This window comes from Phyllostomus hastatus, unplaced genomic scaffold, assembly GCF_019186645.2.
Source record: "Phyllostomus hastatus isolate PE091 unplaced genomic scaffold, TTU_PhHast_1.1 phas_scaffold_385, whole genome shotgun sequence".
NCBI lineage: Eukaryota > Metazoa > Chordata > Mammalia > Chiroptera > Phyllostomidae > Phyllostomus > Phyllostomus hastatus.
The window spans coordinates 14,146,691-14,173,110 of NW_025334026.1; the positions used below are offsets into that span (position 1 = coordinate 14,146,691).

At 45.5% G+C, this 26,420-nt stretch overlaps 1 protein-coding gene across 1 annotated transcript; it reads right to left on the reverse strand.

The window, feature by feature from the left end:
• Positions 1-405: 405 nt before the first annotated feature.
• Positions 406-25,506, reverse strand: PRKRIP1 (PRKR interacting protein 1). The gene is made up of 6 exons (XM_045819618.1): positions 25,339-25,506; positions 24,525-24,603; positions 23,107-23,207; positions 16,750-16,835; positions 15,500-15,567; positions 406-3,205 (listed from the first exon to the last, which is right to left on the reverse strand). Exons 1-6 carry the CDS (start codon positions 25,462-25,464, stop codon positions 3,105-3,107), a joined length of 561 nt encoding a protein of 186 aa, XP_045675574.1. The 5' UTR covers positions 25,465-25,506; the 3' UTR covers positions 406-3,104.
• Positions 25,507-26,420: the final 914 nt, after the last annotated feature.

Here is a 26,420-nt window from a genome sequence, read left to right on the forward strand (position 1 = left end):
CATCAGCCTGTGCACCAAAGGCTGTGGGTCTGACTTCTGGCCAGGGGACACAGACTGTGGGTTCAGTCCCAGTTGGGGGCTGTACGGGAGGCAATCAATGTTGTTTTCTCTCTCTCCACTCTTTAACATCAATAAACATATCCTCAGGTGAGGATTTAAACACCCCCCCCACCACCCGACAGATGCTCAGTTGTTTGCATCGTCCCGCAAAGTGAAAGGTCGCTGGTTCGATTCCTGGTCAGGGCACATGCCTGGGTTGCACGTTCAGTCCCTCACAGCGGTGCACACAAGAGGCAACTGATCGATGTTTCTCTCCCATTCTCCCTCCCTTCGCCTCTCTCTAAAAATAAATAAATCTTCATAACACTAGCTGGAACTTCAGCACAACATTTGGGGGCCATTTTATTTTACATATTTATTTTAAGTGACAGAAATTTACTTTTCATAGTTCTGAAGCTTGGAAGTCCAAGGTCAGGGTGCTGGCAGATTAGGTGTCTGGGGAGACTCATTTCCTGTGTACTTACATGGTGAAATTGGGGGCCATTTGAAACAGCAACCACCAACAATTAGCAAAAAATGGAAAAAACTTGCCATTAAATAGGTAAGTTTGAGACAGAACAAGAAGGCAAAGCCTTGTTTAACCTCAGCTGGCAACTCAAATTTTTACTACTCTGTGCATGTCTGAAAATAACAGCAAAAGCCCGAATATTAATTTTGGGATTACAAATAAATTTTAGTGAAGTCACAAACATGGCATTTGTGGAAAATGATAATCAGTTATATACGTAAAACTACATTTTATGATTATTGTGTACGCACGCACGCACGCACGCGCGTCATATTAGAGGTGGGGCCTGCAGCCTACAGCCCTGCGCAGCCCTGGGAGCCCCGCCCCACCAGGTGAGGCTGCAAGGCTCCTCCCCCAGAGCAGAGCTCGCAGTGCTAGGTTGTAGGGACGAGGGTGATGGATTCTGGAGTCACACTGAGTGGGTTCAAAGGCCAGCTCTACCACTTATTTGCTGGCTGACCTGGGCAAGTTTCCAGAACTCTGTTTATAAATCTTGTTTGGTAAATCTATACTGGATCTCCAATTAAAGGGCAAACAGTCTTCTGATACAAATAACTAGGCGCAGGGCTGCCACCGAGTGTTTATGCTCAGCAAATGTCTGGTGATGCACTGACCGAAGGACGGTCCAGTGTCCAGTGCGTCAGAACCCTCTTCACACAGGTCTGCTGAGACAACCAAGCTGTGCACACCCTTGTCGTCTAACTTCTCCCCCCCACAAGCTAGTCAATAAGGGCATTATTTCATGATTCCCCCCAATTGTGGCGTTCTTTAGGGGGGACTGTCCTCTCAGTATCACCCACTGCCTTCTCACTGAGGACATCTAATTGTTCCCTTTCCCAAGTAACACTTTAAAGAAGGAAGACTGAGTCACTCAATCTAAGGTACAGATGACCCCTTCAAAACTGTCAGAAACTGCTACAGGGTGTTTCCTACCTAAACACCATCTTCTGGTACCTAGTAAAGGCATAAAATATACACACCCCTATTTGTTTGGTCTTCTGCCCACCTGCCCAGCACGTGTCTCGCTAAAGCTCCTGGCCAGGTGCACCAGGCAGAGGCAGGAAGTGACTCGCCCCGAGTTCCCCACTTCCGGCTCCGACCTCTGGCACGCTCCCCAGTCTCCAGGGAGAGACAATAGCCGAGAGATCCAGGCTGGACTCAGAGCAAGAGCTGTGACACACACACACTCTGCAGGGAGACAGGGAGACCAGCGAGTCACAGGCAGGGAACAAAAGACAAAATGCAAACCGACCAGCCAGTCCCTGACCGAAGACAAAGGGGTTTCCGGATGTGCAGCCAGGGTGTGTGCCCGATTACCAGAGTTAGCTTTCCCTTCCAGCTTCCTGGGAAACAGAAATTCCTGTGAATCACTTAATAAATATTAACTGGACTTTGATGTATCGCAATTTAAAGGAACTGTTTAAAAAACAAAACCAAACTCGTAACTTCACTGCTGAAAGGACAGAAGTCACGCAGATGCCACCTGGCTTAGGGCAGCAGTGCCAGGGAAATCAGCACCACAAAAGTGAAAGAAGGGTGGAACGGTCACACAAAACCCTAATTTCCATAACTGTATCCAATTCCATAAAAGCCACAGAATAGTCTTAGAAACTTGGAGATGGGGAAAACTAATCCAAATAGGGACCAGAGGCCCTAATCAGAAGCCATCTCTGCCCCCCTGCTGCCTGCAAGGCGGCCTCCAACTTTCTGTTTAGAGCCCCTTCGACCTCGGGACAGAACCGCAGCTCCCAGCCAACGGTCCGGCTCCCGGCTTGGCTGGGGTTCCCATGCCCTCTCCTCCGGCTCGGCCCAGCCTGGATGCGCCATCTGCTGCTTTTTCTGGTCTCCAATTCTTCCCTGAAAGCTCTTTTCACACACCCAGCCCCCGTTCTTCTGGCCCAGCCCTCTGGTCACGTCCTACATCTACCTCCCTCTGCATGTGCCCAGGGCTTCCCAAAACAGTGTGTACAGGGAGCTCGCCCGGGCGGGAGCATGTGTTCTGGGGTGCAGTCTGCACCCTGGGCCAGAGGAAATGAGGGTCAGGTGCTCCGCAGTGTGAGTCAGTGGCAGAACCATGGCCAGCACCCTCGGTGAGTCTGGGAAAAGGCCCATCACCTCTTTCACAGCCTTCCCCACAGCTTCGACATTTCACAGGTCCAAACAAAACCCAAAGTTCTCCTGCTCTTTACTAAATAAACATTCCTTTCATAGAAATCAGCCCAAAACTCATCAATGTCTAAGTACGTGGGAACAAGCACCAGGAGAAGAAGAAGGTTAAACATTTCCCCGCTTTTAGCGGAAACATCAGTGAGCTCTCCTTGGCACTGCCCTTGAGTGTCCAGGAGACAGTCTTTTCTGTCCCCCAGGCTCCGAGCCCTGCCTACTGGCGGGGCCGCGGGCAGTCGGGATGGCTCCCCACTTGGTTGTGTCCAGCGAGGCTTGGGGTAGAAACCGAGTTCAAACAGCCTCCATTCTCCTTGGTTCGTGTGGAGGGTTTTCTGAGGCCCTGGCTGCAGGTAGCCACTGTGACCTGCAGTCATCGCCGCATGATGAAGCTGGGCTCCTCCTCTTCCTCCTCCTCTGTCCCGGATGCCTCCTCAGAGCTACTGGACGGCTGCTCTTGGGGCTGACTGGGTCCTGCAATCACAAAACATTCAGACAAGTGACGGCCAAACTTACTCAGACAATCAAGGGCACTTCAGAAAAGGAGAGGCACTGTGACAACATCAGGAACAGATGGTGAGGAGCGCAAGGAGGTCCTCACATCCACCAGTCCTCAGTGCCACTGCCCAGGGCAAAGCGTCAGTCACGGCCCTGGCCGGGGAGCTCGGTTGGTTAGAGCATCATCCTGACACACCAAGGATGCGGGTTTGATCCCCGGTCAGGGCACATGCAAGAATCAACCAATGAAGGCACAAATAAATGGAACAACAAAAATCAACGTTCCCCTCTCCCCCTACCTTCTTTTCTCTAAGATCAAAGAGCCAGTCACAGAACTTATCTACCACTGCTGGCGGGTGGATCTCATCCTTATTAAGAAGGTCCAGCAGCATATGAAGAGCCTGATGCCCCGCAAATTGAGCCTCACTGCTTTCACATGGCAGGGCAACGCCCCCAACCAGATCTTTAAGATTTAACACTCAATGGTGACAGTACTGCTGCTGATGTCTCAAGCTCTCACACCACAGCCGGCAAGAGGATTTTCTAAACCCGTGCGGCAGAGGGCTCTGCCCACACCAATATGCCAGCTTCCCAGCTCTTCCCACAGACCCAGAAACCCTCTCTTGACACTCCACGTGTAGCTCTAAATTCCAGTGTCTTCCCTGGCATGACTGTCAATACCCACAGTGCCACTGAGCTACCCAAAAGCAGAGCATAAAGACAACTTGTTCCCGGTCCCTCCTCCTCCCTCTTCTTGGGAGCAGGGCAGCGGGCGAGAGCTGGAACAAGGCGCAGCCAGAGCCCTCAGAGGCAGCACCAGCCCTCCAGCTCCCAGCCCAGCCCACGTGGCCACCTGCAGGCCCACTGACGGGTCTCCTCCCTGTGGACGTGCAGGGGCCCCGGCGCCCACAGGCACCCAGAGAGTTCCTCCCGCTGGCGTCACCAGGCCGAAGGGCTCAAGGCAGCAGGCCTTGCGGTGCTCAGGCACAGTATGTTCTAAACATCACCTTCACACCTAGGATGAGACACTAAAAAACACTCACGGCAATGAAATTGTCTCTAAATTTTAATTCAATTAATTTAGGATATTCCTCCTCCTCAACTTCATGCCAAAAAGAATGAGAAGTTTTAAAAGTACAAATGATGACTTCTGGCCAAGATGGAGGCAAGGGTTGATACACTCTGCTTCCTCACACAACCAAAAGAAGGACACCATCAACATTTAAAAACAAAAAGGAACCAGAACTGCCAGAAAATCGAACTGTATGGAAGTCCAACAACCAAGGAGTTAAAGAAAGAAGAAACGTTCATCCAGACCAGTAAGAGGGGTGGAGATGGGCAGCTAGGATGGAGAGAGGCATGGAAAGGTGACAGCTGGTGGCACTGGCAGTCCCACATTTGTGTGCGGATAAACTAGGAGGAGCACCTGGGGAGCGAGATAGATGCCGTAACCCGGGGTTCCAGCACAGGGAAATAAAGCCTCAAAACCTCTGGGGGTTGCAGAAGTGGGAGAAACTCCCAGCCTCACATAAGAGTTTGTTACAGAGACCCATAGGGTCCTAGAATGTACACAAACCCACCGACCTGGGAATCAGCACCAGAAGGTCCAATGTGATTGTGAGTAGTGGGGGAAGTGACTGAAAGCCTGCCAAGAACCCAGCAAGTGGCACTGTTCCCTCTCGGACCCCTCTCCCACAGACAGTGCCACAACGTAGGTTGCCCCGCTCTGGCGAATACCTAAGGCTCTGCCCCTCATAATGTAACAGCTACTCAAGAGACAAAGAAATATGGCCCAAATGAAAGAACAAATCAAAGCTCCAAAAATAGAACCAAGTGATGAAGAGACGGCCAACCCATCAGATGCACAGTTCAAAACACTGGTAACAGAAATGGTTGAGTATGGTTACAAAATAGAGAAAAAGGTGAAGGCTATGCTAAGTGAAATGAAGCAAAATATATAGGGAACCAACAGGAAATGAAGGAAACCAGGACTCAAATCAATGGCGTGGAACAGAAGGAAGACATAAACATTCACACAGAACAGAATGAAGAAACAAGAATTTTTTTAAAAATGAGGAGAGGCTTAGAAACCTGCAGGACAACTTTAAATGTTCCAACGTTCGAATTGTAGGGGTGCCAGAAGGAGAACAGGAAGAGTAAGAAATGGAAAACTTGTTTGAAAAAATAATGAAGGAGAACTCCCCCAATCTGGCAAAGGAAAACAGACTTCCATGAAGTATGGGAAGCCCAGAGAGTCCCAAAGAAGTTGGACCCAAGGAGGACCAAACCGAGGCACATCATAATTACATTAGCCGAGATAAGAGATAAGGAGAGAATCTTAAAGCAGCAAGAGAAAAGGAGACGGTTACTACAAAGGAGTGCCCATACAACTATCAACTGATTTCTCAAAAGAAATTTCGTAGGCAAGAAGGGGCTGGAAAGAAGTATTCAAAGTCATGAAAGGCAAGGGCCCACATGTAAGATTACTCTATCCAGCAAAGCTATCATTTAAAAGGAAAGGGCAAATATAGTGCTTCCCAGAGAAGGTCAAATTAAAGGAGTTCATCATCACGAAGCTTTTATTATATGATTAAAGGGACTTCTTTAAGAAAAAAAAAAAGATGATCAAAACTATGAACAGTAAAATGACAACAAACTCACAACTATCAATAACTGAACCTAAACAAAAACAAAATGAACTAAGCAAACAACTAGAATAGGAACAGAGTCACAGAAATTGAGATCACAAGGAGGGTAATCAGTGGGGAAGGGAAGGGGGGAGAAGAGGGGAAAAGGTACAGGGAACAAGAAGCATAAATGGTAGGTAGAAAACAGACGGGGAGATTAAGAACAGTATAGGAAATGGAGAAGCCAAAGAACTTTTATATACGACCCATGGACATGAACTAAGGGATAAGAGGAATGCTGGGGGGGCAAAGGGGGGTGGGAGGAGAAATGCAGGGCAGAGGGGAACAAAGGGGAGAAAACATGGGGCAACTCTAATAGCACAATCAATAAAATATACTAAAAAACCACAAAAAATAAAAGTACAAATGATGATCATGTTTTAATAACTAATGTTTGTTGTTACACCTAATAGATGCCAGGCACCGTGCTAAGTCGTTACTGTCTGTCTAACTCTAAGCACCACCACCACACACCCATTTTACAGGTGAGGGATAAAGTGCAGGGATTTATTGTTTATTATTACTGATTGTGAGGGTCTCATAACCAGTAAAACAAGGATCCAGGATTCAGACCTGGGGTATTTGACTCTCTAGGCCTCTAACCACCCTGTCAGCACAAATACATAAGGGAACTCAGGCAAAAGAAAAACGAGGTGGAGCAGTGAGGCGATCACACCGGGGGGACAAGCAAAACGCGGTCCAGCCATACACTGGAGTACTGTCCAGCCTTAAACAGGAAGGCACCCTGGCCGGTGTGCCTCGGGCGCTGGAGCGTCCTGCTGTGAACAGAAAGGTCACGGGTTTGACTGCCCGGTCAGGGCATATGCCAAGGCTGTAGTTTCGGTCCCCAGTTGGGGCATGTAGGAGAGGCAACTGATTGCTGTTTCTCTCTCTCATTGGTATTTCTCTCCACCACCCCTCCCCGCCACTTCCTCCCTCTCTGAAATCAATAATGTCTTTGGGCGAGGATAAAAAAGAAGGGGGCGGGGAAATTCTGACATGTGCTACAACACAGATGAACCTTACGGACATTAGGCTAAGTGAAGCAGGCCAGTCACAGAAAGATGAATTTCCTATAATTCCTCTGATAAGAGGTATCTGGGACAGTCGAAATCAGAGAGACAGAAAATAAAGTGGGGCTGCCAGGGGCTGGGGGAGGAGAACGGGAGTTACCGATGGACAGGTGTAATTTCTGTTTTACAAGATGGAGAGCGTTATAGGGACCTGATGCTGGCGATGGTGGGTGGCATGACTTGAACGTATTCAACAGCAATGAACCCAACAGTTAAAATAGTTAAGATGGTAAATTTTAAATATATATATATATGTATGCATTTTATCACAATAAAAAATGCACACTATAAGCCCTGGCTGGCGTAGCTCAGTGGATTGAGTGTGGGCTGTGAACCAAAGCATCGCAGGTTCGATTCCCAGCCAGGGCACGTTCCTGGGTTGCAGGCCATGGCCCCCAGCAACCACACATTGATGTTTCTCTCTCTCTTTTGTCCTTCCTTCCCTCTCTAAAAATAAATAATCTAAAAAAAAAAAGAAATACTACTCAACAATAAAAAGAAATGAGCTATAGAGACACACAGACATGAATGGATCTTAAATGCACTGTGCTAAGTGAAAGAAGCCAGCCTGAAAAGGGCTCATCCTGCACGATTCCAACCCAATGACACTGTGGATAAGGCAAAATTCTAGGGCGGGTACACAGATCAGTGGTTGCTGGGAATTGGGAGCAGGGAGAAGGCTGGATAGTGAAGCATGGGGTACCGCATTTGCCGTGTATAATGCCTAATTTTTTGCCCAAATTTTTAAGTGAAAAATAAGGATGCACATTATACATGGGTAGCACTAATTCCATACCTATATAAATGTTTTTAATCCTTTTATTTATGGTTATGCATGGAAAGTGTAACTCTAGAAGCATATGCTACCTACATGATAGATAATGATAATGACATCCATATGCAAAATAATACTCTGGAATATGATAATTAGTTTTGTTGCTAAATATAAATAAATAAAAACTGAATTAAAATATTAAAATTATTTTTTCCTGAAAATTTGGGCCAAAAATGTGGGTATACATTATACGTGGGAGTGCATTATACATGGCAATATATAGTATCTTTTTTTAAAAAAGATTTTATTTGTTTTTAGAGAGAGGGGAAAGGAGGGAGAAAAATATGATGTGTGAGAGAAACAGTGATCAGTTGCCTCCCATGCCTCCCATGCCCCCTGCAACCCAGGCATGTGCCCTGACTAGGAATCGAACCAGCAACCCTTTTGTTCACTGTCTGGTGCTCAATCCACTGAGCCACAACAGCCAGGGCAAAATATAGTATCTTTTTCAAGGCAATGAAACTATTGTACATTAATACTGTAATGATGGATACATACTATACATTTGTCAAAATTCACAGAACTTCACAGCACAAAGAATAAACCTTAATGTATGCAAATTTTAGGATGTCAAGGATCCCAGGATGGAATGCAAAATGTGACACATGAATCCAACTGTATTACGTCCTCTGTGAAGGGGTTGCTGACCTAAATAATTTTAGAGACGCTGGAGTCTGTAAGACTGAGGCAAAAGGAAGAGTACGTGGCACTGAACTGTAGTTGATCAAGTTGTTCCTCACAGGTAACAGGTTACCAATTTGGAAACCACTACCCATGTACGCCGGCGATGAACAATCAAATGAATGGATGGTGGATGGTGGGAGCTAGGTTACTGACTGTCAGAGTGGAAGGTTCCAGGCAAACAAGCTCAACAGGCTGGAGTGAGTCCATGTGGCAGAGGAGAGCTGGAGGCGACAGCACGAACCCATGTTCAGCTCACTGATGGTTACGTGGAGCAGTATCTACTTCCTTCCTCTATCAGTTAAGAGGGCCTCAAAATGACAGCACCCTAGTAGTAAAGAGTTCTCAGTCCCCAGATCTTGGTTTCTAACACCAGTCTCCAACAAAGGGAACCAAGACTTCTTGGAGAAATGGCTGTTTTCAGATTGGGGCAGGCAACATACAAGGTTAAGCCTGGGATGTCTTACAGTGCCAGAGTAAGGAAATGCTAAAAAACTACTACAAAACAAGCACCAATTCCCTCCCCCCCAAAACCCGACAATGACAGGCCTATGCAAAAGGAACATGGGGGCCAAATGAAAGTGCTCCCAATGGCCCGGCTGGAACAATTTGAGCAACAAAATAAAGTAGTACTAGGTTAAATCTAAAGTATAATCACCCGCGAGTCCATACTGATATAAACAAACAAATGGGAGAAGAAACAAATCTGTGTAGACGGATTTCAGTAGAAAACCCCGATGAGCACTGGCTCAGCGGGGTGATCAAGGCCACCACCATGGTGGGAAGTCACGTTGAAGTGCACAGCCCTGATGTGATGACAATTGTGCTTTATCTCTGTGGTCTTCCACCCACAGAGACGTACCTCCAGTCTGACCATGAGAAAAACATCTGAAAAATCTCAACTGAGGGACACTCTGCAGAGCACCTGACCCTCAAAACTCCCAAGGTCATCAAAAATAAGCAAAATCTAAGAGCTATCACGGCTAACAGGGGCCTAAGGAAACATGATGACTAAATGTAACGTGATACCCTGGACAGAATTCTGGAACAAGAAAAAGGCATTTGGTGAAAACTAAGGAAATGTGAATGAAGTATGGACTTTAGCTAATACATGTATCAATGTTGGTTCATTACTGTGACGAATGAACCATGTTAAGATATTAACACTAGGGGAAACTGGGTGTATGGGAAATCTTTGTACTATACTATCTTTGTCAGGTTTCTATAAATCTAAAACCATTCTAAAACAAAAAACTTTTTACTGAAAGAAGACACTCTTCTACCCTCATGGAACTGAGATTACAGCTGAAAAGATAAGCATGTTACATGACTTAGCAGATTCTGACCAAAACAAGGCAGAGGGGAAGGCTGGGTCACATTGGTTGGGGTGAGAGGGAGGTCAGGAAAGGCTTTACAAAGAGAGAAATCATTCCAAGCGGAAGGTGCAGGGCGAGCAGATGTCTCCAAGAGGGTGGAGAGTTAGGTAGCACAGAAAGAGCACAGAGGCCTGGACACGCACGGCAAAGCGGAAGGGCAAAGCGGGAGAGCACATCTGTGAGCTTGGCAAGAGCAGGGGACGTGTGGCAGGCAGTGACTAGCCCAAACTGGTGGAGCAGAGAGACCAGAAGGGGCCGGACTGGGAGTGTCAGAAATGCAAGGGCTGATGACTAGGTTTTAAGCAGAATCACCTGTGGGTAAGCCCATAGCCAGTGGGGACACATTACCTGGGATCAAACCCCACCCCGTCACTTGCTCCTCTAGCTCTGCGGGCATCATCACTGTGGGGTACCACCACTATCACGGGGCTGCTGTGAAGTGTGTGTTACCTAATACCTGCGAAACATGTGGAGCTGGGGGACACACGTAATGCATGTTCAACAAATATTAGCTACTGTTATTACATAAGCAAAAGAGCAAACGACAATCCAACCTATGTTTTAAAAAGAGCTTTGGAGGCTGTACACAGGTGGGTGGCAAGGTGGGAAGAGAGTGGAAGCTACTGTGGTCCTGCAGATCTGGAGATATATACATGTACATACGTATATATGTGTGTGTGTGTACATATATATAATATTTAAAAAAATACTTTATTTATTCTTAGAGAAGGGAGGGAGAGAGGGAGAAAAACACATCGATAGGTTGCCTTTTGCATGGCCCAACTGGGGACGTGGCCTACAACCCAGGCACGTGCCCTGATGGGGAATCAAACCAGTGACGTTTAGGTTCGCAGGCTGGCACTCAAACCACTGAGCCACACCAGCCAAAGCTAAAGTTTTTTTTTTTTCACTTATTGATTTTAGAAAGAGAGAAGACAAAGGAGGGGGAGGGGAGGGGGAGAGAAAGAGAGGTAGATTTGTTGCTCAGCCTACTGATACACTCACTGGTTGATTCTTGCATGTGCCCTAACTGGAGAATTGAACCCACAACCTTGGCTTATCAGGACAATGCTCTAACAGCTGAGCTACCCGGCCAGAGCAAGTCAATCTGTATTTTTGTATGGTTTTTACTAAATTCTCACTGGGACTGTAACTTCCTCTGAAGTCACATGCTCACCCCTATGGAGAAATGGCTGTTAAAAGCCAGTGCCTTCAAGGATGTGGGAAAGTGCGCACAGCTGCACGCTGCCGACGGCAGTAAAAACCGGTGCTGCTTCTCTGACAGGGAACGTGCTGTGTTTCAAGAGCCATGAACCCTTGCTCTCCTCTGACCTCATCATCCCTACTGCTGGGAATCTGTCCTAAGGAAAACGCCCAGAAAGGGGGGAAGGGAGACAGGTAGATAATACTCACTCAAGTATCTTCTAAAGGAGAGAAAAATGGAACCAATCTAATGTCTAACAAAAAGGAAAAATTATGTATACCTTGCCATGTCAACTGCTGGACATTATCAGTCACTCGGAAAATTATATAGGACTGGATTATGCTTATACTGTTAAATAAAATTGGAAAACTGTTCATACAAGTTATAACTATATACAAATGATGTATGCATATGACGAGATTAAAAGAAAATAAAAATGTGATGTTAGAATATTTGAGCTTTTCTATTACTCTATTAACTGCTATTTCTTTATTTCAATTTGTATTTATTCTTAGACAAAGGGGAAGGGAGGAAGGAAGAGAGGGAGAGAAACATCAATGAGTGGTTGCCACTCACACACCCTCAACTGGGGACCTGGCCCATACCCAGGCATGTGCCCTAAGTGGGAATTGAACCAGCGACCCTTTGGTTCACAGGCTGGCACTGAGTCCACTGAGCCACAACAGCCAGGGCTGGAAAATATTTTTGATACAGTTTTAATTATAAAATTAGGACAACCATAAATGTAGTGTACAAACAGGTTTATATAACATATATTTGAAAATTGAGATTTAAAAAATGTCATTAAAATATTAAAGTATTTTTAGTAAGAATTATGGATAATTTTTATATTTTATTTTTGGCATATTCAAAAATTATCAAATGATCATTACCTTTATTTTCAAAAGATACAAAGGATATGAATAGTTTTCCAACATGGACCCGAATTTTGTCACTTGAAGCAAACAGTTCTATCCAAAACATATTACTGAGTGCTTTCTGAACTCCAGATACCAACTGAGTTTCCACTGGAGGTAATTTTGTATCCTTCCCCCACCCAGGGAGCATTTGGCAATGTCTAAAGCTATTTTTGCCTGTCAATGACAGAGGGGAGGATGGGTCCTACTGCCATCTAGTGGACAGAGGCCAGGATGTTATTAAATATACTACAGTGACACAGGACATTGCCCCTCGCAGCAAAGAACAACCTGGCCCAAAATGTCAATTCCACAGTGCTGAGGCTGAGAAGCTGAGAAGCTGCTCTCAAGGCACCTACTAATAAATCACCTTAAGGTCACCCTGGGTTTTTTTGGTAGGCAGGCCTATGCTAGGATAAGTAACACTGGTGTTAGAATACATCGTCTTGGAAGTTCAAGGCTTCATAATAATCCACATTGGCTGAATGCGATCCCATGGTGTCCTCCAGAAACAAGTCCCGTGCTGCATGGAGTCTTCACTAGATTACTGGACCAGCACCAACAAGAAGTGGGGACACTTCCGCTCCTACAACAGAACGGAACTCCTAGCCAGCTGCCTGCCCCTTACCGCTTCCAAAAAAGCTTGAGTGGTTTACCTCCAAGTCCAAGAAGCCAGCAGCCCACCGAAGCCACCTTGTGGCTCAACAGAGTACCACAACATTGAGTTTCTATTCATTTCCAACAGCTAGAAAATCTGTATTGTTTCACAAAATGAAAACTAAGGAAGGAAACTAAGACGGCGAGGTAAAAAGCACACAGACCGTTGTCTCCATGACGGTTATCCCTACAGCACTCTCTGCGCCGCTCATTGGGTATGAAGCATGTGCAACCACGCATGATCACTAATCGTTTAAAAATACGTGCAGGTGCCAACTTCACAATTAAGTGTAAGAGCAGGCAGGGACCATGCGCTACACCAATGACGGTCAGGTCTGTTTGACTGAACCCCGTAGCCCAAATGGAAAGAAATGTTCACAAAATACTGAATCCGAGTGTAAGCACTCTGACACCTTCTCACCTGTTTCATGTTTGAGAACAACTGTAGCTGCAACCTCTGAAACCATTTCATGCCCCAGTGAGTCAAGGGTCACAGCCCTCAGTGTGGAAGCAGCGCTCTGCCACCACAGCGTGACTCCACGATGTGATGGAACTCAGACCGGGGGGACGCAGTGAGAGGGCACGTGGCCGTTTTAAACGAGCTGAAGGCTCTGGGTAAAATCTACTGCAAAGTACTAAAACCTGTTACATAATCTCAAATATTCTTTACATCATCAGGCAAATTAATGTCTAAAAAAGTTGGGAGACGAGAATTTAAGAAACCCAGTTTTGTGATGTTGCCACCTGTCTCTTTCAATTCTAGGACCAACTACTAAAAAGTTAATATGCAATTCCAAAGATCCAGCACGGGTTAAGCACAAACTCAGAGCAAAATACCCAAGTATCTTGTTCTGAAAGGGCCTTAGACACACTGGTGAGGGAAGACCCCCTCTGCAGTGCAGCTTATCTTCGTTACAGCAAGGCATATGGCAAAGTTACTAAATTGCAGGATTTTAGACCTAAAAAGAGCTTATCATTTTACAAGCTGAAAAACAAAACATAAAAAGCTGCTCAAACAGAAGAGGCCAGGATGAGCCAGAGTGCGAGCTGAGCGTAGAACTCCTATCCACTGTCCTCATTCCACACCCTCCAATCACCTCTTTGTTTCTCAGGGCACCTCTGCGGGTCAGAGGGAGTAAGAGTCTAGCTGACTCTTAGCGGGAGACTAACTCCACCAAACGAGTTTCATAAAAAGGTCTGGGCCAGCCTACATGGAACTTTCTGGTAGATGCTGGGGGGCTCTGGCCCTGGCCCACTCTGGCTCAACATTTTGGAGGCATGTGTATCAAACCCACCCATAACATCAGAAAGAGTAACATGACGAATTTCAGAATCCAAAAGGATTTCAGGGACCTGAATCAAAAGAGCCAATAACATCAAGTTAAAATGCAAAAGAGGTCAATGTAAAGTCCTGAGTTTGGATTCAGAAAACCACAACAGGGTCCCAGGTAAGACACAGGAAGCACATCCAACTCCGTCTCTCCACTGAACACAACCACAGAACCTGGACAGGAAGCATGGGTTCTGAAAAGCAAGCAGACTGGAGAAAGAGGTAAGAATATAAAGTGCCCAGAAACGGTTTGCAGTTCTTTACTTTTCCCCCTACTGTCCCCCAGCCTGCACTCAGGGTGACCCAGCACTCAGAAGTGGGGACTGGGCACAGACAGAGATCCAAGAGAAACTCCCCAGTTCCGGTTCAACAGTAAGAAATTCTTGCATTGACTCTCTTTTCTGCACTCCCACACCCTGGCCTCCCAGGCAATCCCACTGGGGTCACAGTGACAGCAGCGACTGCCACAGCAGTACGAGCTTGCAGGCAAACTCTGGAGGGGAACCTTTACCAAAGGAGCTGTGGTCCTAAGATGGCTGGGCAAGCGCCTGTGGCCTTTCCCTCTCTGTCACCCCACTGCTTGGCCCTGGCGCCACTGTGGTGGTAGAGTGTGTGGTAGAGTAACTAAGGCCCCAGTTTTCCGCCTGAGAGACCAGACCTACCGGGCAGATCAGGGATGGGGGAGATTAGACGAGACCCCACGGAGCTGTGGATGAACCCTTGGGCTCATGCAGACAGTGTGTGCATGAGCCTGGCCCTAATCACCACACCCAGCACTTTGAGGACCGAACTCAAAAAGAACTCAACCCTGACTGGGTACTGGGCAGCCCTGGCAGGACGCACCTGGAGAGCACGACAAAGACCGAAGACCGAGCGGATGCTGGAACCACAGCCCACGAAGGCTGGGCAGAACCTATGCTTCAAACGCAGCCAGGCCCCTGGCCTGCTAAATTGAGTATCAGCAAGATCAGAGCCTCAACGTGCCACCTACGACCAGGTTTCCTGTCATGTACGAAAAATGAACTCCTTTTTACCCACTGCTAGTTGGGACTTCTGTTTCTTCTAGCCAAAAGCATTCTTAACTGACTTGCCACGTGACTCAATCAGAGGCAAAGGGACACAAAAACACTTCTGTTAGGGACATCCCCTTACTTTTTCCTGCTGGACCAGAATGAGGCATGCTTACAGCTTCCGGGGACCTCACCACCAGAGGGAGGACACCCTGAGGACAGGGTGCCAGGAGACAGAGGAGACCTAGGCGAAGCTCTTTGACTAGTCCCGCCCGAAGAAAGCTCTGTCCTGGACTTGCCGTGAGCTGGTATCTTTCTTTTGTGCCTAACCCAGTTTGGCTTTCTGACACTTGCAATTAAATGAGCCCTAACAGAAATAAGGCCTCATTTCTTCACCGGCCAGCCACTCAGTTTCAAATTCTAGATCTCATTCTTGACAGGTCAGCCTCTGTGAGCAACACCAACAAAGGTCACGACCAAGAAAAGTGGGTACCACTCACCTTCTTTTTGTTTCTTCTGTTCAAGTTTCATCTTTTTTGCCAGTAATTTCTTCTCTTTTAACTTCTGGCTACAATTGTAATGTAAATATGTTAATTCCTTAGCCAGCTTATTGTGTATTTTAGGAACATCTACTTATAGGACCTTTAAACACTTTATAATCACACAAACACCAACAATAAAATGAAAGAAATACTTTCTTTTGATTCTGCTACTCTAACATCAACACGATCAAGTGGTTTTCTTCATGCATCAAGATAAATCCTCAGGAGTCCTGAGGTGCTTAAAGCAATCTAGAAATACTGGCGGATGCTTCCTCCTTCCAAGATATGTAGAGACTGTTTAAAAAAATCCTGTTCAGCTCTCTCAGAGTTGTGGGAGCGGATAAAAAGGGGTTCCACTGCAGCTAACACCATAGGGTGATTTGATCATAATTTCCTAATCAGGCAGGTCAGGTGGGTAGTCAGGCCCCAGGCACATAACTTCTTTAGTAAAAGGTTTATCTTTGCCTTAAGCAAGTCCTGTCCATTGTTTCAGTGTATCTAAGTGAACATAACTTTGGAATGCCTCTTTTTAGAAGTAATTCCTGCTCAAAAGAGCACATAACCTGGCAAATATCCTGCAACCAATCCAGTCTCCACTTTGCTTTCTTCCATCTTCATTTAACCTTCCTTCCCTCCTTAATTTCAAATGCATAAAAGAAGCGGCAAACTGTCATTCTGGGGAGCACTTAAGATCTTGCTTCCCAGCAACTGTCATCAGTTTGGCTCAAATACATTCTTATAAAAATTCCCTACAGGTCTGGAATAGGACATGGGTTTCCTACATCAACAAGAGAGCGTTTATTAACACATACACATGCACCCTGTACACGCACGCAGTCACACAGGGAGGTCAGAGACCCTAGGGAGAAGCTAAATGAGAAGTTCATTCACAGCACTCAGTTAAACCTGATGTTAAAACACAGAGGTGAAGACAGAAATTCATGCGATCACAGAAGTGCTAACCTCCAAACGTTGGAGACTTTGCAACAAGCTGGGGAGGAGCACCATCAGTGACTTGATTTCTCCCCAGGTACTGGGGGAAAGCCATTCCTCTTCTGGACTGCTCCATGGTGGGCTGTAACACCCAAGACCTTTACAGGTCATACGGGTGAACTTCTGACCATAAGGACTATTCACCGCCAACCACCTGGCTTTCCCATCCCCTGCCCTTAAGTCTCATTAGTTATGGGAGGCCACAGAGCCCTTACCGCTTTTTTCGACGCTTTGCAGTCTGCTCCTCTGCAGCAATTTTATTCCTTTCCAGTCTCTTCTGAAACTCGACATCCAATTTTTGCTGCAAAAAACCCCATAGCACTTAAACACACCATGAGCGGAGTATGGGAGCTACAGAAGTCAGTCACACCAGTGGGAGTCCACAGGTGTATGTCCAGGTCTCCAGAGCCACTTTAAGTGGTTGCCCCACAGGTGGGGGTGGGAAATCAATACAAGTCTCTCTGATGGTGAAGTAACTCTTCCAATTCATTAAGATACTAAGGCAGATTATCAAGAAACTAGGAGATTCCCTGGCAAGTGGAATGAGAAAACTGAGACAAATAGTTGAATGCGTGGTGGGAATGTCTGAGCAATTAACAGCCAGCTAATAAGTCACCTGACCCAATCCTCCCTAACTGACGATGCCTAAGAGCAGGGGGTTTGAATCACCGGCCAGGAGCCAGATAACAAAAACCAACTAGAGCCAGGCTAATCCAACATAAGGTAAAATTAACCAGAAAATGATCCAGACCCCACTGTACGCTCATTTTAATGCATCAGCAGACTTAAGGACACACCAGAATTCTAATACTTGTCCCAGGCTTACCCCCATCCTGTCATCAGGGGCCCTTACTTTCCCTTACTGTCCCAAACTTTTAAAAAAAAAAGATTTTATGTATTTATTTTTACACAGAGGGCAAGGGGGCGGGGGGAAGAGAGAAACATTGATGTGTGGTTGCACTCGCGCACCCCCTACTGGGGACCTGGCCCACACCCAAGGCATGTGCCTTTACTGGGACCTGAACTGGTGACACTCAATCCACTGAGCCACACCAGCCAGGCTGTCCTAAGCTTTAATAAACTTACTGTCACTTTCACCTGGACTTGTGTCTTGAAACTGCTCCTGCATTAGTCAAGATCTTGGAGGTCGCCTGATTTGCAAAAGGTCCCAAAAGGTACTGAACTACGCAGGGGCAGCGCCAGCCCCCAGCCCGGGAGCAGTTTGGTAACAATACTACCCATGCACAAGCAAATTTAAGAGAAAATGAAACCAAACGCAGGTCCAGCTGCCTGCTGCTACGAAGGCCAGAAGGCCAATATTCGACAGGCAGGTCTTGATGCAAAAAAAAAAAAAAAAGTGGTTTATTCAAATGACAGCCTCTGGGAAATGGGGACTCTTGTCTTAAAGCCCATCTGCACTTCTCAGTGGAGACAAAGGTTTTTATAAGGAGAAGGGAACAGAGAACAAAGAGATCAAGGAAGGGGGTTGAAAAGTTCTCTACACGCAGACGAGCACAGGAGCACAGTCCATTCCAATAAGGCAAGAGAGGGGCCGGTGTGCATCATGCTGGCTTAGTCATCCTGGCTCCACGGCTGAAGGTCAGCAAATCTCCTGGAACTGGGATGCCTGAAGGTCAGAGTCTGCATCTTTTGAGGTTAGTTCCTAGGATTCCTATAAAAGCATGCTGTTGTCTACAAGCTACATATTAGTCAGAGTCAGCATTTACAGAAACGTCAAAATAACGGTGGGGTGGGTTTCAATTCCCCACTGTTACAAAACTGTGGGAGAGAAAGCACTATTTCTTGAGGGAAGAGGCAGCACTACCCGCCATTTAGCCAGGGCCTTAGTGCGATATTATGGCTTACATGATCTTCACCTGCTGTTACTGACAAGTAGATCTTAAAACTCTTATAAATTTCCCACATAAGAGCCACAGGGACAACTTCTATTTTAGTATTAGCTTTGTTGCCAGTTCCTACAAGAGCTCGAGATAAATGTGAAAGGGTGTCTTTTGTTATTCATAATAAGCCCCTTTCAAATGCAAGTTTACGTTAATGAGTGACTTTCAGGAAAACCCTTCAGGAAGAGGGCCAAGGCTGAATCAAACACTAAAGGTCAATGATTTAATCCGTGGAGTCTACATAATGAAGTCTCCAAAAAATCCAGAAGGATGGAGTTTGGATAGCTTCCAGGTTGGCGAATACGTGGAAACGCTGAGATGGTGCGGAAGCTCCTCCCTCCTCCTTTCACCCGGCTGTTCCTGAATAACATTCCTCTATAATACACCTTTAATCTGGGCAGTAAGGTGTTTTCCCGAGTTCTGTGAGCCCCTCTAAGCAAATTAACTGAACTCGAGGAGCAGGTCAGGGAAACATCACATTTACAATTGGTCAGAAGCACAGATGACAACCTGGACTTCTGACTGGCTCCTGAAGGGGGATGGGGGGCTGTCTTGTGGGACCGAGCCCTTAATCTGAGGGATCTACCGCCACCTCCAGGCAGACCGCAGCAGAATTAAGATAAATTGTACAACTCTTGGCTGGTGTCACAGAATCGTGTGGTTCGGGAACTCCCACATACTTGGTGATCAGAAGTGTCAGAAGTACAGTAGAGTACTGAGAATAGAGGAGACATGCAAGTGTGTTTTTTCTTTACAGTGACAGGAACTCATTAGATGAACTGGCCTCTCTGGCTGCAACCATGGAATTTTCGCATCCTAACCAGCTCTGGCTATCGTATGACCTGCTCTTCAGCAGCATGACACATACTGCCACCACCTGCTAGTAAACACACACATGCACAAGTATGTACTCCATCCCTTCTGGAAATTCTTCCCAGAAGTTGCCTGTTTCTAAGCTGCAGTTTCCTAATCTGCAGCTTAGAAACATGGGTGAAATAATGCTTCTCCCCCAAAGCCTTTAGGAAGAATAATGAAATGCAACAGATAGCCCCAGCTAGTGTGGCTCAGTGGACTGAGTGCAGGCCTGCAAACCAAAGGGTTGCCAGTTCAACTCCCAGTCAGGGCACATACATGCCTGGATTGCAGGACAGGTTGGAGGGAGGGGGTGCTGCGAGAGGCAACCACACACTGCTGTTTCTCTCTTCTCCCTTCCTTCCCCTCTCTCTAAAAATAAATAAAAATCTTTAAAAAGAATGAAACGCAACAGATAACCTATAGGAAAGCCCTAGTAAATTACAGACATCTACTGACATAAAGTGTCATCTCTATTTCTTCTAGTCATAGCCATAAAGGTCAATGGGACAAAAAGAAGCCAGTGAAGGAGGAAGAGGTGACATCACCTCTGTTGGTCTGCACTGCCAAGCCTCTGTGGGTCTACTTAGAGTGATAAAAAATTATAAAATAAGCCCTGGCTGGCGTAGCTCAGTGGACTGAGCGCGGGCTGCGAACCAAAGCATCACAGGTTCGATTCCCAGTCAGGGCACATGCCTGGGTTGCAGGCCACAGCCCCCAGCAACCGCACATTGATGTTTCTCTCTCTCTCTTTCTCCTTCCCTTCCCTCTCTAAAAAGAAGTAAATAAATCTTTAAAAAAATTATAAAATAAAAAAGGGTCTTTCTTCAAGAAGAAAATCAGCTTTAACTAGAGAACAACTAGAAAGCAAAGGGCTTAAAGTTAAAAGGACCAGTTTGTTTAGAAGCCAAGCTGTAGATGCCTTACTCTGTGCAGCTAAAGCATCCACCTTCAGCAAGTGAACTAAACAGAGCCCTGGCAGGGCAGGCTGCCGGCCCCTGGTGGAGGCCAGGACCAAAGTGGGAGGTGCTCTGCCGGAGGCCCCTGTGAGTGATGGGGCATCCTCTCGCCTCTCTTCCCTTCTTCTAACATCAGAGCCTTTCACTATGTGAAATAGAAACCTTTGCTTTTGCATGGTTTCAAGGTTTGTAAAACATTTTATTTTCTCTGGGTCTTTAATCAATATATAAAAACTTCAGACTGATGGTACTTGAGACAACAGCCTGATCTATTTCTTTCCTCCCCTCTAAAATAGTTTAAAAATAAAAAGTGCTTCTGATACTTTCTATATACAGACTTGTTCATTCCTGACCGGGGCAAACCCATCACAGTGACCTGGTACAGCTGTGTGACAAGCCAGCTGAAACTTCCCCCTAAAATTAAGAATGTTACAACCAGGGGCAGCAGTAGCTAGAGAAGAACCACCAACATGTGGGGGCTGAGAAAGGCTGCAGGCAGCACACACCAGCTGAAAAACACCACAATAATGTCCAAATCATAAAGACATTTTTCAATTCATTTTTTTTGCCATGCCAATACATTTTTACACATTTTCTTCTGTATCTTGTTTGTTCCTTTGGTTCAATATTTTCCCTAGTGTTTTACACTGAAAAATTTCAAACACAGAAAAGCTGAAAGAATTATACAGTGCATATACTCACCACCAAGATTCTACACCATTGACGTTTGGCTACATGCTTTATCACAATGTATCTACCTATCTATGCCTCTAGCCATTCATTAATCCATCTTACTGTTTTTGGTACATTTCAAAGTAAGTTGTAGTCATCAGGGCATTTCATTTCTAAGGTTTTAAGTATATGGATCATTAACTAAAGTATAATATTTGTCTTTTCCTATGTAAAGTAATACTCCACACAACGAAATGCCCAAATCTTGAGTGTACAACTTGATCACCCCAGAAGTTCCCTTATACCTCTTCCCAGTTAACCCCTCTTCCAGCTCCCAGAGAGGACTACTGTTCTGAGTCTTCCCCCCATAAATTAGTTTCTATGTAGATGGAATCATATGGTATGGTCTCTTTTGTGCAAGACTTCTTTCACTCAGCATCATGTTTTTAAGAATTATCCATGTTGTTGCATGTATCAATAGTTTGTCCCTTTTTATTGCTAAGTAGTATTCTATTTTTATGAATGTTGTTTAACTTTAAAATGTATTTTATTCCTTCGTATAGAAATAAATTCTGCAAAGATTCTAATTTTTTTAACTAAATTATTAGAAAATCAAATGCTATTGGGTAGTTTCCTCTTTTATAAAAAGCAGATAAATAAATATAATTTTAAAGTATCTGCCCTGGCTGGTGTGGCTCAGTGGGTTGAGCACTGCCCTGTGAACTGAAAGTCACCAGTTTGATTCCCAGTCAGGGCACATGCCCGGGTTGTGGGCTGAGTCCCCATTTGGGAGCGGGCGAGAGGCAACCCAACCATGTTTTTCTTACAGATCGATGTTTCTCTCCCTTTCTACCTCCCTTCTCCTCTCTCTGAAAATAAATAAAAATCTTTAAAAAAAAATATGAACCTCTCTAAATGTACAAATGTATTCCATGAAATAATAGCCATTATGGTAAGACTGAGGAAGACTTTTCCAGCTCATATTGTAAGATTAAGAACAAGGGACAATCTCTCATGCATAGTGTTAAGAGGAGAAATCAGATTGGAAAAATCTCAAAAAAACAGCCAAATAATATTTGATTTTTATTAACAGTAAGGTGGGTAAATATAGGAGCACTATATAAAAGTCAGTATTTTGCCCCCGCTGGTGTAGCTCAGTGGACTGAGTGTGGGCCTATGAACTAAAGGGTCACCAGTTCGATTCCCAGTCTAGCAGGGTATATGCCTGGGTTGGGGGCCAGGTCCCTGGTAGTGGGTGTGCAAGAGGCAACCACACACTGATGTTTTTCTTCCTCTATTTCTCCCGCCCTTCCCCCCTCTAAAGATAAATAAATAAAATCTTTTAAAAAAGTATTTTTTTCTGCATCTCACTAATATCAAATAATAAAATAAAGGATCAGCTAGCTACTGCAGTCAAAATATCTTTGAACAAATGAGGTGAGATACATAAAGTCTCCATAAATCATCACTGAGAGATAGAAGATTTAAACAAATGAAGAGAAAGTTTCTTGAAGGGACAACTAAACACTATAACATCCATTCTCATTCAAATTAAATTACAGATTCAACTCAATTCTAGTAAAAAATCCAACAAGATTTTTAGTGTGGGTAAAATAACTCCAAAATTTAGTTAGAAAATAAAACAAAGCAATCTGTCCAAAACAGTATTTTTATGAACAGGAGAAAGACTTCTGGCCCTTCCAATCAAGTAATAAAAAGCTTAATCGTTCTTATAGTACAATCTCAAAAGCAACTCTCAATTTTTAATTTGACACTCATCATGAAGAAATGCCAGCCTCCAAGCTGGAAAACTAAAAGCAGCAGACACCTGTAAGTACACTACTGTTCACAAAAACACTGCTGAGTGGAATTACAGGTATGCAGCCAAGAGAGAGAGAACAGTGGTGTGTGGGCGATCCTGCTTTCTATTCCATCTCATGCCAAAAGACCTGGATGGGAAAGGGGGCTCTCGCCCCCCCTTATTCATTTCCTAGTGTCGTTATCTTGTGCTGAGTCTGACCTAGGAGTAACCTGCACTCTATTTGATGTCTGTTGCTGGTGCTGACTTAAAAAGGTAGCTCGTACACAAACCAGATGTATCTACTCTGTTTCAAAAGCTTTTTTCCTAAAAGTTATAAGTACACATTGTCCGAACCCAAGGGTTCAGCCAGCCTCCTTGCTCACTGACCTTCTCGGCCATGGCATCCATGTAGTCCTGTCGCTGATACTCTCGCCGGCGTAGATGCCTGTACACGTGGAACTCTCCGCTTCCAGCCCCAGCGCTTGAACCTACAGCCAGGAGAGTTCAGAGTTCTTAGTGAGCTCCAGTTATCAACACAGGCTACGTGTCATTAAAAGTGACCAGAGATCCCTGGATGGGGTGGCTTGGTTGGAGCGTCGTCTGGTACACCAAAAAGTGGCAGGTTCAATCCCTGGTCAGGGCACATACAAGAGACAGCTGGTGAAGGCATGGGTAGGTACAACAACAAAGCAATGTTTCTCAATTAAAATAATAATAATAATAATAAAGTCGCCAAAGAGGGCCCTGCCCAGGTAGATCAGCTGGTTAGAGGATCTACCTGGCCAAGGTTGCAGGTCAGATCCCTGGTCAGGACACACACAAGAAATTAACCAATGAGTGCACAAACAAGTGGAAAACAAATTGATGTTTCTCCCTCCCTACTCCTCTCTAAAAATCAATAAGTAGCAAAAAATAAAAATAAAAGTGACCAAAGAAACTCAAATAATGTAAAGAGCAGCCTGTCCTTTTCTCCACTGTACCACAGAATCTAGCTTATTAAATACTTGTTGCACGAATGGTGAATGTGAAGTCATTAAAAATTCCACGCTAATGCACTAGTAAGAGGACAAACAGAATGCAATTCAGTGACTGAAAACCTAGTTGAGGGCTATGCCCCTTCCTTCCTCGCCAGATGATCTGACATTTGACATGTTAAATTTCTGCTACGCTGAAGATGTCCATGACGTATTGACAAAATTTGGTTACTATTAGTATTTGTAAAAACAATCATATTTTTCTAAAAACATTTTTTCCTAAGCAGCAGTGGTTTTGGCTATAAAAATGTTTGGAAGGCTATATCAGAATGTTACAAGTAGAATAATGAAATTATAGGTGGTTCAAACTTTAACAATTCTTTCTTTTTCTGTCCTTTTAAAAAAGATTTTATTTCTTTCTTTTTTGAGAAAGGGACAGAAAGACAAGGAGAGAAACATCAATGTGTGGTTGCCTCTCACATGCTCCCTACTGGGTACCTGGCCTGCAACCCAGGCTCGTGTCCTGAGAATCAAACCTGCGACCCTTGGGTTCCCAAGCCGGCGCTCAATCCACTGAGCCACACCAGCCAGGGCTATTTTTCTAATTTACAACCCAACAAAATAAAACTACTTTCATTTAGAAATAACCAATACAAGACATTGCTAAAACAATGCATAAGAAAATTCTCTAGTGCCAAACTCCTTCATTGTGAAAGCAAACTACATTTTTCCCTGTTAGAGATCTAATTAACATACACTAACTGCAGGGTTTTTATATCTACACTTCAAAAAGTATATTTACATAAACACATACTCCCCAAAAGACATTACCCATTACATCTCGGACAAATTCTGGGGGAGGCCGAGGTGCCCATTCACTCATTTTTTCTGGAATCGGAACTGTTTTGTCCTGAAACATTTAAACAGGAGAGTATTTTTAAGTATAAACCTGCGGACAAAGTCACATCTCTTACAACCAAAGAATTTTAATAGACAATGGAGTAAGACTGCTTTGCTCCTTGGACTCAAAGCTTGTTTCATTTCCTTCCCTCGGTCTTACCTTTACTTCATCCTGTATACTTTGGGGTCTATCACAGGCCACAGCCTTGCCAAGCTATACTTAACTTTCCAGAGAAGAACTCAGAAACGTTTAGTCACCACGCACGGCTGCAAGCCTCCAACTTAAACCCTATTACACGAGAAAAGTCAGTCCTTTCTGGTCAAAGATGAGACCTCATCCACTTGTTTTTATGCCTGAGGGAACTGAAGCCTGGGCGGGGGGAGTGACTTCCCCCAATACCTCTAACAAGGTGCTGTTTAGAAAAAAATAACCCTTTACTAATTCAAGGGCTCTATCTTTCCAGTCTAAAGTTTCTGCCGCCTCTGTTCACAAAAGGTTAAACTGGAAAAGGTCTTGGAACAAGGAAAGCCGCTCCACAGCGCCCCCCTCCCACCCCGCAATCGTGGCTGGGCAGAAGGGAGCTCACTGTCTCCGGAGCAGCCTACTCCGGGGGACTGACTCTGGGGCCCGGACACTGAATTCCTGAGTTTGGAGGCGGGGGAGGTAGGCCAGGGGATCCCCAGAAGCGCCTGAATGGAAGGGGCTGGGACTCGGAGGGGCCGACGAGCCCGCGCCTCGTCTCACCGGGTTTTTCATGAGCCGCTCCAGCTTGAGCTTCTGCTCCTCCGCCGCATTCTTGGGGATAATGAGCGCCTGCGGCTCTTTCTTGGGCCTCGGCGGTCGCACTGCGGAGGCTGCAGAACTCGCCATGACTGCGCTCCTGCTTCCCTAGCGGACGGTGGCGGCAACGGCGCTCACATATGACGACAGAGCCGAGAGCCAGCTACGCAGGCGCAGTCTCCCAGCTGGGCGGGACTGGGACAAAGTCGCACGCTAGAAATAGGCTGCTGAATATTCATGAGTGGGAGTCCGAGTAGGTTGTTTTGATCTTCGCTGCTTGATTTCATTTCCTGTTTCTTGGCAAATCCCGGCAGCGGAACGCCCACAGTCCTGGGCGAGAGGAGGTCCTGCCTTCTTAATCGACCTCTCCAGTCGCCTGCTGTCAGGGCTCTGTTGGCTGTCCTGCTAATGTCTCTCTGCCTCCCCTCCCGCCCTGGACCTTTATCCTGATCCTTGGGTTTGGTCCACTTCCCCTATCCGTTTCTGACAATCTGTTTATATAAGATAGCGCAAACAGCTCCCTAAAGACTGAGGCCTGTGTCTTTTGCCCACCTCGAATTACTTTGCATCTGGCACCCTGCCAACATACCTATATGGAGTGAAGGAGACTTCTGTAGGAGAAAGAGAAAAGCTGCTCCTCACATCCAGGAGCCGACCAGGCCCTCACAGCTAGGCCTTGGTGCTCTCCTGTTGGACGTCAACAGTTTTCCAGAACACCGACATCACGCTAGGCCATTCTGTGACAGTGATGGAGCAAGACATAAACAAGAATGCTCTGTAATCGTGTTTGAACTCAGAAGAAAACAAGAATATCTTTGGAGCTAAGAAAAAGACCGAACATTTTCACCACTCTGGCTAATATGAGTAACTGCTGCTTCTTTGCAGCATTGGCCTCAATTCATTCTTCTAACTTTAGATATTTAAGACATCCAACCATAGAATTGTATCTGCTTCCTGAGAGCATCTAATCCAGAATAGCAACGCACTTACTTGAACCCTCACCCAAATCACTTAACCTAAGTCTAACTCCTGTCAGTCCTCTTTAC

Excerpts from the sequence above, each read along its gene's own strand:
- PRKRIP1 (XM_045819618.1), bottom strand. The coding sequence starts at position 25,464 with ATGGCGAGTTCTGCAGCCTCCGCAGTGCGACCGCCGAGGCCCAAGAAA. Across the intron at positions 15,568-16,749 it reads GCAAAGCGTCGAAAAAAGCG|CCAGAAGTTAAAAGAGAAGA; the intron begins GTAAGGGCTCTG and ends TTACAATTGTAG. Across the intron at positions 3,206-15,499 it reads ACAGAAGAAACAAAAAGAAG|GACCCAGTCAGCCCCAAGAG; the intron begins GTGAGTGGTACC and ends TTGTGATTGCAG.